A 16395-nucleotide genomic window follows, 5' to 3' on the forward strand; every position below is an offset into this window, starting at 1 on the left:
AACTAATGCAAGTTTAAAATACACAAGCTTCAATAATTTAATGATGAGCTATTTTAAATCAGTCTATGAGGCATAAAGACATCATCTCAGAGGATGTGTTAGTCACTTATAATGTCTTGCAAATCTTAAGCCAAGAGGTTATTACACATTCTAAAAAGCTAGTAAATAGGAGGGAAATGTGTCACAGCACTGTAAATAATTTTCCCCAAAAAAGATCCATGGTCCAGGATTAGTTATTTGAAGTTCAAATCCTTCATTTATCAATTGAATTAATCTCAATACTGAGCAGGTCATTTTTTCAGTTCTGTACCACAACATGCAATGAATAACACTCTGAAAAGTAATAAAAGACAGACATTTTTTTATTAGATTTTTTTCCTGTTAACAGCACTCAAAATCTTAGCAAAACAGCAAACAGCATTGTGCAATTATTAAAAAAAATCCTGGCATTACAAAAAAAGTAGTTAAAATGATCTTTTATGGCAACAAACAATATTTTTGTTGTATCCCAAAAACTGTATGCTTGATGGCCATATATATCTAGTAGATATTTGTATATAAAATATTACATTGCATCCTAAACTTTTCCTCAAGGTGATATGGAATTTCTTTCAACTCGCACTGCTGAATTTCAACAAGATGTGTAACCCACGTGCCACCAACAAGCCCAGTTTCCTAGCAGTGAGGCTTGAAATACGCGAGGGCGGTGGAAGGGGAAGGTGAGGAATATTGAAACGTGACAGACAAGGCGGGGAAAAAAACACTTCAATAGAAGGACAAAACAGGACAAGGACACAGCAACCTCCCTCAGAACAGGCTACATGGTAAAGATTAATCATTAAAGTGCATCTTTTAAAGACTTGTCTTGTGAAGAGTTATCTTCAGACCTAAAAAAAAAACAGATATAACGTGCAATGTCCAAGTTAAAACCATTCTAATATCTTTAAAAACTACTTATTTACACAGATTTGACTGTTCATTTTGCTACAAATGAAAATGCACACTACAGTAGTTTTCACATTATTCATAAATATTAGACTATTAGACTTGCATGTGCTTTTATTTTGTTGTGTTGCTTGGCATTTAAAAGTTTCAGAGCAAAGTTGGTGTAAAACAGATAGCGGTAGTCACATTCCCTTGCTCAATTAAAAAAAAAAAATTGCTACATGCAACACTTGAATGGTCAGATTTTGGGAAGCTTTGGTGCGCTGATTATTGGGTTCGACTCCTGCAAGTACCTCCGGCCCGCAGTCTTGTAGTCATAGTTGCAGTCATGAGTTTCTGCATAGCGATGTGTAGCACAAAAGTTGTTTCGGCATCTGAAATGAAAGCAAGACCGCTATGTAGCCAGGTCATTCCAGTGATGGCCCCTTTGATGAGTACCTGTAAAAGCTAAAAAAGGCCCAACACTAATTAATGGTATGATGTAGCAGCCCTCTAGTGCCTCACCAAAGCACTAAGCATTGCTCTTCGCCTTCCTGTCAATTTAGTCAGCGATACAAACACTTTGGGCTGTCGATTGCAACCACTTCAAGAAGAAAATTCAAGTTCTAGGTTCATAAGTGTACGTATCTAGGTGCTCCATATAATAAAGATGGAGAGAAGAGCTTTAGTTTCAAAGTGATGATTGTTTTCTCAATCTTAAACCTTCTGTAACGGTCTCAGTTTGAGTGGGTCACAAAAATTCTGAAGATTTAAAAGGTGAAACTTCTTATTGATGAGAAACTTTGGAACATCTTTGAATGCAAAAGTGACAGTACAATATCTATCATTAAGAAGATGAAGCAAGATTCTTTACTTCATCCTGTTTGCCTTTTCATTTAAACCCAATCATTTCCAAAGAAGAACAAGTCTGAATGTACCCTGATGTATGAACAATTTAATTAGGATAACTCCACGTCATGGGTTTTCAAATGTAGTAATGTTACAGTCCAGTATTACAGAACAGCAACACAACTGCACATGAGCATTCAAAATATATACACAACAGATTCATAGATATTTTTTTCCTGTAGTGGCAGTGATCTCCTGCTTTTAACTGTGCTGTCTATCCTGCAAGAGATACACAAGTCTGTAGATACTGGCCCCCAGGGTCTGGCTTACAAGTCTCAGAAGGATCCACTCTGACTCCATGGCTCCTTTGAGACTAGGAACCATGAAATAACGAATCACGACGATGTCAAGAGAATGTAGACTTTCCACTGTCGACAACGACTGTTAAGAATCATTACAACTTACAATTACATGCAGACTTTCCAAGCATGCGCTAACTGTTATCCAAGGCTGTATGCCTGACAAAGAATCCTCCGTGAATAAAGAATCCCTGCAGTTTTACCTGCACTCATAGCTTGTGGCCAGTCCGGTTTTCTTTCCACACAGGAAACAGTGCTTAGAACTTTTCTTTTTAGGAGCGACAGGGGCCTTCACAGGAGGAAGGTGATATGTTGGAGTACCTAAAAAGAATTGTTACATAAATTAACATGTGGGAAAACACTGGATAATTGTGTAATCCAAGGCCCTACAAAAATATATCCTTGAGTTCCTGAAAATTATTTTCTGGGAAAAAAAATGGAAGCTTATTTTGGTGCAGAAACATTTGCAGGAGGAATAGTCACCTCTAGGGTGTATCTCTCTTCATGTTGCAGATGATATTTAGATGTAATAATATTGCCATTATTCACCTTAAACACAAATTATATTAAAAAATCTTGCACTTGAGGGGCCTCAAGCAAAGGCTGAACACCATGATCCAGGCACTGTAGGTTTGCGCGAGCTACAGGCAGCTTGGCTGGGATTCCTCAAGCAAGGTCAGAGGGAAAGCTGGGATTAGTCCGCCAGCTACACTGAGAAACCTGTGACTACTTAGTGCTCGTAGGCTCACGGAGCAGTCAACGAGGGACAATCTTCTTGTGCAATTAAGGCTAAACTACCTGTGACACGTTAAAGGCAAAGGGCTTGGGCAGGTTGGAAGAGCCTGCCTGCATTTCCCAGTTCTTTCCTGTATGCATCAGTAAGGGTGTTTTTCTCAACCACGATTACAAACAACTATCACAAATCGGCTGAACTTCTTACCAAAAATACATCAATAATTAACATTTCAAATGTTAAATGCTCTTATAAGAATGAAAAAACACTTTTGAACATTTTATTGTGCTCCAATAAGCTTTTTAACATATTTAGAACTTCTATATATTTGTTTGCCAGTTATAGACTAAGAAACAAGACATTAAACAATAAAACCATTTACGATTCAAACCAAAATATTTAGTGCAAGAAAACACGGTACATTATTAAGTGGAGAACACAAAAACACAGCAGGAAAAATTGTGAGTAAACCAGCATACACAAGACAGAATTTCAATTTAAAATTCCAATTGCAGGATAAACAACAATGTCTGTAGGAGTTGCTCAGTCAGTAAAACACGCAAAATGAAGATGACCACAGTGTTCAGGTATAAGTGTGTGTGTGTGTGTCCTGAATCGGAAGAAGTGGTTAGAAAAAGGTCTATCAATCTAGTCCTCAACATGAGGGAATGGCAGGTGATAGGAGACTCAACTGTGTTTGCCGTTTGCAGAAAGACTTTCACCAAAGTGGCTGAGAGAAGGCAGGAAACACACAGGAGATAAAAGAGCAGGCTGAAGGGACAAGGATAAGAAGGCATACAGAACAACATGACGAAGTAAGAAAGAGGCTCTTGCAGGACTTGCAACAACCATTGAGGCCTGCAGGAAATGATCACATCACTCACCTATTCGCCTAATTGTGTTGGAAGAGCCTCCACTTGAGCCAAGAGGGTTAGCAGGCTGAAATGAGACAGTTACATTTTCAGGGACAAAATTGAACAGCACTTGTTAATCTGAACAGGCTACAAATTTCGATGATTACTGATAACCAAATGACCACCGCAAATAAAAAAATGTCTGGGAACAGCAAGGCTCTTTTCAGGATCAACGAAAGGCTTTCAGTTAGATGAAAAACAGAGTAAAATAAAATTTTAACCAGTCCAGTATACCCATTCTACATCGCGACGCTGACCGCGGTCTCACCAAAGCCGCTAGAGCAGAATATTAATGTTTAGTGTTAATGCGGGTGTTCTTTCCTTACTTGCAGCCCTAAGAAAATCCTGAACAAGCAGAATGGAAAAATACAACACTAGTAGCTAGGTACAACTTGAAGCTGTGACAATCACCAAGATCTTTTAGTGGGTAACAATGCACAGGAATTGCACCATGTACTCTACCATGCATGAAGCACCAGCTCCCTCTGGTGGGGACACTTTCCTAAGGAGGTCGTCCTGAAAGAGGTGGATGTTGGTGGGAAGAGGCAATGCAGCCGGGTGTGGTCTTCCCAGTCCACAGCTCCCTGGTAGGCTGCTTTCTTTGCTTGTGCTTCGTGCCAGCGAAGCCAGGATTCCTAAATTGCTGACAGAGCCCAGGGGTTCCTTAGAGGCTTTGTTCACCATTTCGGTAATGTCCCGCGCCTCTGTTCTCGATATGATCTCAGGATGCTTACCAGGGGAGTCCACCTTCACACCCCGAAACTTTGGAGTTCGTGCAGGAGAGGCCTCGGCGGCACCAGAGTATTCCTCAGACTTCAGGAGAGCTCTGGAAGCTGTGGGTCTCAGACTGCCATAACCGAAAGACTTGGGCAGCCTCTGGGGCTTCCCAATCACTAAAGGGTTGGAGGTCAACTGAGCAGGGAACTGCAGAGGACTGAGTGCTTTGTTAGCCCTTTGAGATAAACGCTCAGTGCTCAGGGCCCAGGTGTCCATGGATTCAGAACTTACTGCTTTGGAAAGTAATGCTGCTACAGACCGCTCAGTAGCTTCTTCTATCATTTCAGAACTGCTGTCTTTACCCTGTGCTGGTTCCGCGTTGACACTTGCATTAGCCTGCTCTTCATCAAGCACAAGAAAAGTATCCGGGTGGGTGCCCACAAGTACAGTGTCCTCCCTCCTCACCGTTCCCTCGATGTTAGATTTCACTTGTTCCATAGAGCCATCTTGAGACTCCCTATTGGGCAACACAGAAAGTGGTGGAAGAACTGCAACTTTCGGCAGATGAGAGTTGTCTACTTTGACTCGGGAAACTTTAGGTGGAGACCTGATTTTGCTTAAGGAAGCAGTCATGACTGGGCACTCCCAGGACTCGTCTTCCTTCACAGAGTAACATGTGGACGACAGCACTGCCTGGCTGGCGGGGGTGACAGAGGACAAGGCGCTCGGGGGTGCAGGAACAGGAGGAGTAGCTGAGGAATGCTGGTCCCTGACAGGAGGTAGGCATGTTGAAGGGTTCAGAGAGTGTCCAATTTGAGGCAGAACCCGGAACAGTCTTTGATGACGGGCTGTATTCAATGAGTCGGTGCAGGGCCGAGCACAGATGGGAGGCCTGGGTTTCACCTTGGCAGTCTTCTTAGGCTGCAAAAGAAAAACACTGGACACTAAACTGAAATTCCTCACAAATGTATAGAGGATTCATTTATTGTTAACTAGAGTCAGGTGTCTTGGAGTGCAGAACACCTGAGAAACAAATACATTAATTGTGAAAAAACAGCTGTTTGTGTCATACCATTCTTAAAGATTGGCTAAATGTATACACTTTTAGTCAATGACAGGCAAAATGAAGACTGTAATGGCAATGTGCTATTTTTCCCCCAGTTTTCTTAAGCATGTAATTTATATTGTAACTGCATGCAAGTAAAGAATGAAAATGACATTTCTTAAGGAATGAGAATGTTTCCAAGTACACATACAACAGGGTAAATCAAAGTTTCATATGCGCATGCTGCAGAACTGCTCACGATACCCCTCCTGACATGGTTGACGTAGTTTATGAGCGAGTCTTTCACCTACTTTGCCATCTCGCTCCAACAATGACCGAATTCTAGAGAGTCTACTGACAAAGGAGCTTGGCAGCTAATATAATCAAAGTGAAGGATATTTCCCCATAGGGTGTTATGGCAGCAGTACCTTCTTACTGAGGTTCATGTTTTCCATTTTGGCCTTCAGCAGCTTCATCTTATTCATGGTGATGGAGTTCTCCATGATCTGCTGGCCTGAGGGTGAGGGCTCACTTTCTTCTTCCTCCTCAGTGTACAAGTTATACACTGAGCCTCCGCTACAACAGAGGATACAACTGGCTACTCGGCTACTGGAAATATGCATCATCAACTTGCAGAGGAGACCATTCTGGTATTTAGACCCACAGACGAGTATTTCTGACTATTTGCAAACTTCAACAAAATGTTTATTAGACCACAGTGTTATCCAGAATGTAAATATTCTTGTAATTTCTATTTCAAAAATGGATGGCCTGTTATGCCCTACCATATATTCTTGTACCATAACAGAACGTTTTATCACATAGCTCCCCAAAAACTGAGAGAGGGTGGTTAGAAAAAAAATACTATTTAAACTCCAAGCATAATATAAATTTAAATTATCACACAAACCTACTTAAAACAATTAAAGTGCAAGCTTTGATAAGAGTTTCATCATTACCTATTTTCATTTATAATGAATTCAATGTAATAAAACGTTTAAATGTTTATTTCAAAATCAGCCTTTCTTTACACACCTTATTGATTCAGAAACTGGTGTTAAGGTGCCATCTCCTCGATCCACAACTCGGAAGAAATTGAGCTGGTCTCCCTCCTGGTACACAAGAAAGGTGACCTGCTTATTGGGTGAAGTTTTCTCCAAAACATCATCCCGGTTTGAATCCATGTACTCCGCAAATTCCTTTACAGGGTCATCCATTGGAACTGCAGTGGATAAAATACAAAACAATAACTAAAACAAGAGGCTGCATACCATCAAAAGGTGCCAGATTATATAATATATAATTTCCTATTGTAGATATATCCATAATACTACGAGATAAATACATGAAAGTATTTTTTAATTATTTGCTACTACTCATGGAATTGTTCCAACTTCTGTTATAATGCTGTATGCAGTATATGCTCTTAGGAAGACCTGACTGAACATCAAAACTGCAGATTTGCTGTCTGATCACTACGACATCTTGTTTTCCAATTATAATGAATTCAATTTAATACATAAAACAAGTTGCCTTTTGAGTTCACTCACATTCAGTTTCCTGGGAGACATAAATGAATGTTTAGATCTACAAGAACTGTACTTTCATAGCTCACAATTCATCTGTTAATATTATACAGATTACTTAGAAACTACTACACACCCTTATAATGGAGCATCACCACGTTGTTTTGCAAAACGTGGCACACATCAAATGATCAAATGGCAACAAAAACAAAGTGCATCCTTCTTCTACTGCTAATCCTCAATCTAAATTATGGCCTGAAGACACAGTTCTCAGATTAAACATGCCTGCAGTTATGAGCTGCTTAATAAAGAGTACACTGTTATTATGTTCACTTTAAACAAAATAAATACAAACCTCTCCTGGTATTGATGGGTCCCCCTCTCATAGCGAGCACCAATTTCAAAGTGCACCCTTCTGTAATGCTGAACAGACAATATGAACAGAGTAAGCAGCACAGCAAGACTGGAAATGAGGAAAGGCAGTTTGGAGTTTGAGCTTGAACCCATGTGCTTGCCTGCTTCATGAAAATTTCTCGTCTTGTTTGAACCCTTTCAATTTCGAAACCCATCCAAGAACAGCAAGAATGCACCTCAGGTACACAGCAGTGAAGAATGAAAAGACTGGAAGAGCCCAACCTTGTCAGAGAAGATTTTACTGGAAACAAAAAAGGAACTGGAGGTGTAACAAAGGGTTTAAGTTAAAACACTACAGGTTAAATCAGTCTGAAATCACCTGCCTTAGAAAATCCTTACGTAAATGTACTAGCTTGATGGAACAAAAAAGCAGTCCTGGAGACAGAGTCCAGATTTCAGGATTAATGATAAAGGTAACTGCTACAGCTGAATTATTTTTGATGATCCAGCAAAAATCCATCAGAAATAAAATGTTGTAGGAGTTCCCAGGCATTTTACACAGCATAAAGCCTTTGCCAGGAGAGTAGGATTAGTCAAAGAGCCTGGAGATCAAAAGGTTAGACTATCTTGATCAACAGCCATAGCTAGCAGCCTGAAAAAGCAGCATTTTTGTGTGAAACGTGAAAATGTATTATTTAGTGACATGTCATTACAGCAACAGCCTTAGAGGTCAGAAACTACCTAATCAGTCTTAACATTCATATCGGTTGAGCAGGAAGCTTCGAGAGTGCATTGACTGCAAAGGAAAAGTAAAGTTTAATTCCATGCTAAAAGTAGTAAGAAAAATGTTTTGGTTGTTGAGACCTTTTTCAGGAATGTGTGCCTTCTTCACAGTCCTAAAGAAAGTTTGACTGCTGGAAAGCCATTTGTCTTTCCAGCATGGAATTAACCTTTACTTGATCCTTTCAAATTGACAACCAAAATCAACAACAATTTACAAGGTAACTGCAGGAAACTATTTAACAGTACAATGTACATGTTAGAACAGCCAATGATTTTACCTGTAATCATTTAAGCAGTACTCATCTTCTAGTTCCACGTTGTTCCAGATCAAATGCTGCTGTGCAACAGGTATCCCTTTTCAGAAGAAAAATAAAAAAAAAACAGCAGTTAGAAGACAAGTTTATTTTCAGTATGCTGAATACTATGTAGGGAAATGAGAGTCAAATTCTACACAAATGGTAATACTGTGAAGACACAGGTCCATGCTTACCAACAGCTAAGATCATTCCTTGTAATGAATCTCTGATAACAAAAGTACTTTTTTTGATTTTTTGCCCCCTACAATAATACAATTAAGTATTTGGTTTTAACTTCAGCTTTCCGACATCTACAGTACGCATGAAGACAAAGCGAGTTCATTGTTGACATCTTAATTTGTTTATAGCGTTAGGAAGTCACTACACTTGTTCATGTTAAACTAATTGTTGGTTTCATTTCTAAAATATAATTTGAGGGTAGTAATATATATGTATAAACACATTATAAACCAGAAAACTGTCAATATCCCTTACAATAGATTTTAAAATACAATTGGATGCTCTCCAAGACCAGACTTGGAGATCCCAGCTCTAGACAGACTGGTTGCCTTAAATCTGAAACATATCCCAATGTGCTCAAATGTAAAGCAGATACGATTTCAAGGGACAACGACAAAAAGAAAAGATTGCATCTCTGCCACTAAACAGTCATTGTAGCCACAGGTGAAGGAAAGCACAAACCAGCCTTTGGAAATATCTGGTAACAGAAGATATGATATGAGGATGCCTCAATGCCCTGCAAATCAAAAGCAGCAGGCGAGCTGGCAACACAATGCAGATGCTCTAACCACATGCTCAGCACCTGACTCCTGCAGCACATTCAACAGAACAGTTGAAAGTTCAAAAGCACATCCCAAAGGGCCATGGATATTCCTTATTAGGCTCACAATGCAAGTTCACTGCACTAAGTGACAAGTGCAGCAAGGTCAGTCATTCCTTCAGAATTCCTATTAAGATCTTGATTTAGCTTTAAGCCTCTCAGTGGCTCAGTAATGAAAGAACTCACACTTGTTCCTATCTAGACCATGCAAAATCTGGGGTAAAACAGAAATCATTAGAAAGCTGCATCACAGAATTAATTGCTAAGATGCATTATAAATGTAGTGAAGATCAGGTGCTGCTGTAGATCTGTACTCTATACTGTGAATAATCAATAACTGCACATCTAAGCTGTTGATGTAAGATCTCGACTATGACTAGATTCAAAATTTTCATTTTTATTTCTGGTTGCTGACCTGCCTTTCAATCTGTAATGCACAGGCATGGATACAGGGAAAGAGAAAGAGGAGTTAATGAAAAAGAGCAGTACCCTCTAGTCTTTGAATTTTGGCCTTTACTGAAATCACCGTCTCAAAAGGCGACACGCGTAGCTCAAAACACGTGCCAGTGAGGGTTTCAATGAACAGCTCCATCGTCTCATAGAAAGGAAGCTTGTAGTGGAATGGTCCTACATTGTCCTCATTGAAGAAGGGAGGCTCCTTCTTGTGGGCCATTTCTGGTCTTTCCAGCACAGCTTCAAGGCAAGGGAGAAGGGTGACCCACTATCAGAAGGGACAAGGGCAGGAGCACGGGACACTCGCAGGCAGAGAGGCTGGTCATGATGCTGTGAAGCTGCACCTAGAAACAACAATTTAATATTCATTTTACAAGGCGAATATATTCCTAAAGTTCTTCAAGATAAAGTTTACCTTTAAAAGGTAACATTCATACAGCTTTACAAACAGTGAGATCACACCAAAACTCAGAATTCCTGTAAATTTAAGACAAGACCCGTTCTCTGAAGGGGGAAAACAAAGTAAACATTCTCAGATGCAGCCACAAAAATGAGAAATACACATACCAAAGTAAATAAAAACAGCCTGAACCGTCTAACAAATCACCAGTGAGTTCACACACTCATGCAGCGTCAGTGACTGTAGAAAATTCTCCTCCAGTATTCCAAATGAAGAGCATGTATCCAAGCCAAGACTGGAAAACAAGCACAGCCCTGTGCCAGCCCTACTACAGCCAGGGCTGACCTCATAACTGCTCTGCCTGACCTGACTCACGGCAGCTGGCAAAAGCGGAAAGCTTGACCAAGAATCGGAATTGAACTATGTGTGCTAGAACCATGTCAGTGGTACCCCCTGAGGGTTTTCCCCTAAGATAAACCGATGTAATTGGATTTACTGTAGGCATAAACACTGTAAGACAAAAAATAAAAAAGACGTATTTAATATATTGGTCTACAAACTGCACAATACCTTTCCTACTAAAGTGCCAAGTACTTAAATCCTATCTTATATCCCACCACTTTTGTATCTTTATTTAACATGCACATTTATGTTTGTACCACTAACTTAATACAAGCTTTACCGTTACATTTTGCTAAAAGAGAAAATTCTATCCTTAAAAACACCTATAGCACCTTTTCTAACAAACACCACTACAATTGTGCAATGATACTTAACCCTCGAACAAGTACTGAGGAGACCTTTTAGCACACAAAGAGTGATCTCATGTGCGAAACATTTACTCAATGCATAGGTAAGAAGGAGTGAAATCTTGCACCTCGATTACAGACTCCCCACACTCATCCCTTTCCCACTAGTAGTTCAATAATCCAGGAGGAGCTTGTTCTGTTTTTGCAATCTGAATACCAACAGAAGCCCTGGCAATCTGGATGCTGATGTTCCAATTCCTACCCTTAGGCAAATCAGTTTGTGAACATCACAGATAACACAGACTAGAGTGAGTTCACACATATGGAGGTAACTGCTTTGGCCTTGCACATCATAACTCATTAGCCAGCTCAATGCTGAGGACTCAAGTATTCAGGATGTCAAAATAAAACCAATGCCATTTCTACATGCATTTTGCCAAGCTTCCCTGACAAGTCTTTTTTTATTCCTTTCAGCTCTTCAGTATGTTCTGTATTTCAATAATGATCATTTCAAATGTCAGTATTAAAGAGCAAAGTCTCAAAGAGATCATCTTCTGCACGTTGAATCTAGTTAAGATTACCACCCCTTTTATTAAACATAAAAAAGTCCAAAGATTACCGATTTAAAAAAAGAAACATTAAAACATTTCGATTACTGTTACATTAGCATCCTTTAAAACGTACATAACACTTTTCAGCTTGGTTTGTTTTCTATTAAGTAAAAAGACGGAGTGCAAGACACTTCAGAATATGCTGCAAAGCTTTGCGTCAGGTTAAAACGTTCAATTCCTTGACTACTGGACATTTTAAACACTGGAAAGGGAAACCAATTAAGCAGCAGATAGTTTCTGCAAAAATCTTGTGAAGATAAGCAATGAAATATTCAATAAGGTCTAGTGTTATACGTCCCATGAAATGAAATTGGAAGGATCCATAAAGAATTTTTAATTAACTTATTGCCCCTACAATGTAATGGAGTTGAATAATAATCTTTTCTGTTTTACCTGACCTTTCTCACGGAGGATTAAAATGACTGATTGCCTGTACTCCCAACGCCTTGCAGGTGAAACTTTCACATCCCTGCGAATCAAGACTGAGACCACAAAGACTTGCGGCGAAATCCACGAAGCCCCATTACTTCTAATCCAAGGCAGATGCAAACCAAACCCAAACGGCAATCCTCATTCCCGGCAAGGGTTGTGGGGATCAGGAACACAACCCGGGAGCACGGGGTGCAGGACAGGCCACCAATCCGCCACACAGCAGACAGACAAGGGAGCAGGACTAAAAGACACCAGTTGACCTACAAAGCAGGCTCTCGGATGATGGGGGGAATCCAGAGCACCCAAAGAAAACCCACAGGGGCTGCGCACACGCAAGGAGTCCCGGTCCTGCATCGGACCCAGGAGACCCAACAAAACCCGTCATCCCCCAGTGAAAAACAAATCAACAACAAATTCGAGCACCATAACATGAAACCCAGACCATATTGTGTCTGGCACAAAGGACTGCGCTCAACTGTGAGACAAGGTGAAACCACTCGAGCTCAATTCCAGACGTCACACGCCATGGCTTCGTACATCGCGCAATGTCCGGGCCCTAAACTGGTCTGGCATGTATTAAAGAACAATACACGCTGTGGGTTTATGCAGCAGGTTGTTTGTTCTGTGGACTCTTTTGCCACACACTTGAAACTATTTCAGAACTGACAGGGGGTTTTCACAGCAGCCTGTTGCTGGGGTGATCCCCCCCCTCCTCGGGCATATCATGTCTCCTCGTTACAGTGGAGACTGTAATTAACTTGGCAGGATCCTGTTCATGTATTTTGTCTCCTGCTGAGAATGTATGCGCAAGCCTCAATTCCAAATATGGAGGGAAAGAAGACCAAGTCAAAGGCTCTGTATTCTTCAGTCTTTCGAAAGCCTTGCTGTTAATGAAACTAGTCTAATCTCCTTGGAAGCTTTTGTTAATTGCTACCTACAAAAATAATGCCAAGTAAGCAAACAACCTGTGGATCAAAAGGATCCTTGAGGTAAACTACAGAACATAATCTGCCTGAGACAATTCGGGCGGCCTCTTCTACCCCAGTGTCCACACATACACTCTTGTAAACTGGTGTTAATCACTGGACCAAAATAATGCAGCTCTACAGAGCTTACATTTAAGTGCTCCTGGAAGGTGCTTTTCTACAATTGCAAGACCCTTCAATAGTGTTTTTCTACAGATTCCTGACTTATTTTAACCCCCCCCCCCAAAAAAAAATCAAACATATGGAGTATTATTAACAGGAATTACTTAGAAGAAAATGGAGAAAACAGAACATCAGAAAGTATAATCCTCTGATATGAGGATTACAGGAGTCATCCGTAAGGTATACAGTACATACAGGCTGGTATGGTATGACTCCTGTAAGAATTAACTAATTTATAATGCCTTAGACTTATAAAACGCTTTTAGACACTCCACTCAAAGTTACCACTACAGGTAATGGGGACTCCCTTCCACCACCACCAATGTGCAGCCCCACCTGGATGATGCGACGGCAGCCATAGTGCACCAGTACACTCACTACACATCAGCTATCAGTGATGATACAGACGAACAGAGTGATGAAACCAGTTATTAGATGGGAATTAGTAGGAGGCCAATGGGAAATTTGGCCAGGATGCCAGGGTAACACCCCTATTCTTTTAAAGAAATGCCCTGGGATTTTTAATGATCACAGAGAGTCAGGGCCACAGTTTTACATCTCATCTGAAGGACGCTCTACTGTAAAAAGGGCCCCCATCACTATACTGGGGCATTAGGACCCACACAGACCGCAGGGTGAGCACCCCCCTACTGATTCCACTAACTTCCAGCAGCAACCTTAGCTTTCCCAGGAGGACTCCCATCCAGGAACTGAGCAGGCTCACACCCGCTGAGAGCTACAGTGGGCTGCCAGCTGTGAGTTGCAGGGCGATATACAGTAGCAGCGGGCTAAACGGTCATGAATGGACAATTCTGTACACTGTATTTATACTCGGTCCAATTTAATTCTGGGCTGCCAGAGCAGAAGTGGCTTCTATGGACTTGAAACGGATTTGTATTTGGCATTTAGAGAAGCGTACAAGGTGACTGCCGTATATAGCAGGGATAGGTTAACGCACTACACGCTGCTCCTCAACGGCAACCTTCTACCACAACATTCACCCCGGTGCTTCAACTACGAGCGTGCGTGGCCACCGTGAGCGCTGTAACCCCAGCACAGCGAGTGGAAAAGAAGCAGCCCAGAGGTTCAAGTGGCCATCACGACGAGAATTAGTTGCGTGATGCCAACAACAGATGAGTGCACGTGTATTCAACGTGATTTTGTGAGCAAGCAGTTTTTCCAGGTTCAAAGCAATTTTGCAATAGGAGGCCAGGCCGCTCTGTGGCTGGTATTACACGCACAGACTTAAGAATGCACGTTTCCATCACAGATCGCACTCCGTATCTCGGAAACATAGCTTCCGTTTGTCCTCGGTAATTGACAACACTTGATGGAGCCTAAATGAAATAGCCTTGAGCCTTCATGAAATAAAATACAAATACCTTACAGTGTGATCGCCTTAAAGCACCTAGTTCTTTATAACAAATTGGGCTGCGCCAATTTCCGCAAATTCTAATATTTGAGGAATTCATTCCACGTTATACCCGAAAAGGGTTAATAACACAAATTTCCGGCAGAGCGATGTTGTAGCAGTTTGGAACAGGAAAATTACATTTATCAGAGCAAGGAAGCACTGCGCATCACAAATCACAGCGGCCTGCACTGGAGTCGATGGCTGTGTCAATTCAGAAACACTCAGTCTACCTCTACGCTTACGTTCATCGAAGAAAACGAACTACCTGGAGTATCGATATTGTGAAGACCTACAAAACACTTCATTTCTATGTTCTTATAAATTTGGGAACTACCCTCCCCCCACCACACACACACACACCCAACAATGATACATTGTATTTTTGTACGAAGGCTCACGAATAATACAATGAAAATTTTACTTTTAGGACAACCTAACGAGCTCTAGATACACATCAGATCCAATTCTGACCTGTCCCGGGATGCCCAGCTCGAAAGTACTAGCGCGTTCTCTCTTTTTTTAAATGCCCGTCTTTTCACATCCTAGAACAGCGGCTACAGACATTTCTACTTCATGTCTTCCCTCCGCAAAAAAGAAATACCGGTCGTTTTCCCAACACTGTAACACTACACAGCACCTTACCTGCAAAACCCAACCTGGTCCAAAACTGTACAAACTGAACCTACGTGATTTTGTCCTACCCACCCCTATATAACACATTTCACGCAATATCAAGGTTTCCGTGCATGTCCGACCGTACTGGATCAGACACTGTAATAAATCCTCTCCAGCCACAGAAAGATCAGGAGGGATGGTCTGACCTTAGGCGCGGCTACGCGGTCAGGACCAACAAGCTCTCCGCTCAGCAGGACTAGAAACGTGATCAGCCCGACTTACCGTAACATCATCCCTGTGGCGCTCAGGAGAGGCAGCAGGGTTACAGCTGGCAAATATCCCAAAGCTCTCCCACGAGTAACGGCTGCTGGGTTTTTTTTTAATCCTCGTTTAGATCAGATTCTAGATTTCTTTTAAATAAACCAAGCCTGCGCTGACACGGCAGTGACCACAACGATGTAATACCCTCAGCACCTGAATATAGCAATCAAATCCCCTGACCCGTTTCTCAGTTTCGCCCTCAAAGGAAAGCCTATGAGGCTCACCTTCACCGGCCTTGAATGACACTAAAATGCAGCAGCAGCAAAATCATATTTTTAACGTTTTATCACACCTGCGTTCTTATTAGCCATAGTTTTAACCTTCACAATCGTTCAATTATCTCCTAACTTCCCCTCAAATACCTTCCTGTGCTGCTTAACACAACATTTCAAAGAAAAACCTACCCTTTATGACACATTCTGCCTGACAGAGCAATATCCAATGACATCCACAGAAACCCAGATAGAGACGCCAAACAACCAATAAAAAGCCTCTTGAGGCGGGTATAGAATGGTTTGGTTGCGTGAACAGAGCTATTTTCTTTGTGCTCCAATAGTTTCCCGGATGTTGACCCTCATCTCCAACAACAATTAACACGTGACCAATATTTGTGCACCTTGGAGACGCGGACGCTGTGTGATACTGTATCTGATAACCAAGAGACTACTGAGAACACCCTGGGTCTCAAAACGGGCTAACAAACAAAACCAGTCCTTTATAGTTTAATTTGACGTTTTTCTGGTGAAAATTATATTTTTTACGGCTTGGTTTAATCGTATTTTCCTTTCTATCCGCTTTTACACATTCTGTACATTTTCGAATGATGTATCCCTGTAGTAATCACATCACTTAACCTACTGTACTGTTACCCGTGAAATTGTAACATGCTTTGATTATATCAATTGCTTTAG

General features: G+C 41.2%; 1 protein-coding gene across 3 annotated transcripts; it reads right to left on the minus strand.

The window, feature by feature from the left end:
- Window positions 1-344: 344 nt before the first annotated feature.
- On the minus strand, window positions 345-15900 carry zfand4 (zinc finger, AN1-type domain 4). Of its 3 annotated transcripts, none has more exons than XM_088635420.1 (10): window positions 15446-15900; window positions 9831-10138; window positions 8483-8558; window positions 7423-7490; window positions 6577-6763; window positions 5970-6117; window positions 4242-5417; window positions 3750-3804; window positions 2336-2453; window positions 345-1319 (listed from the first exon to the last, which is right to left on the minus strand). In XM_088635420.1, exons 2-10 carry the CDS (start codon window positions 10012-10014, stop codon window positions 1184-1186), a joined length of 2148 nt encoding a protein of 715 aa, XP_088491546.1. In that variant the 5' UTR covers window positions 10015-10138; window positions 15446-15900; the 3' UTR covers window positions 345-1183. The 3 variants fall into 3 exon arrangements, with proteins under 3 accessions (XP_088491546.1, XP_088491547.1, XP_088491548.1); XM_088635421.1 differs by lacking the exon at window positions 15446-15900 and adding an exon at window positions 15191-15337; XM_088635422.1 differs by lacking the exons at window positions 9831-10138; window positions 15446-15900 and adding an exon at window positions 7583-7722 and having other exon boundaries at window positions 8483-8556.
- Between the last annotated feature and the right edge of the window lie 495 nt (window positions 15901-16395).

The sequence above is a fragment of the Lepisosteus platostomus genome, chromosome 6 (genome assembly GCF_059453375.1).
Source record: "Lepisosteus platostomus isolate fLepPlt1 chromosome 6, fLepPlt1.hap1, whole genome shotgun sequence".
In the NCBI taxonomy this organism is placed as follows: Eukaryota; Metazoa; Chordata; class Actinopteri; order Semionotiformes; family Lepisosteidae; genus Lepisosteus; species Lepisosteus platostomus.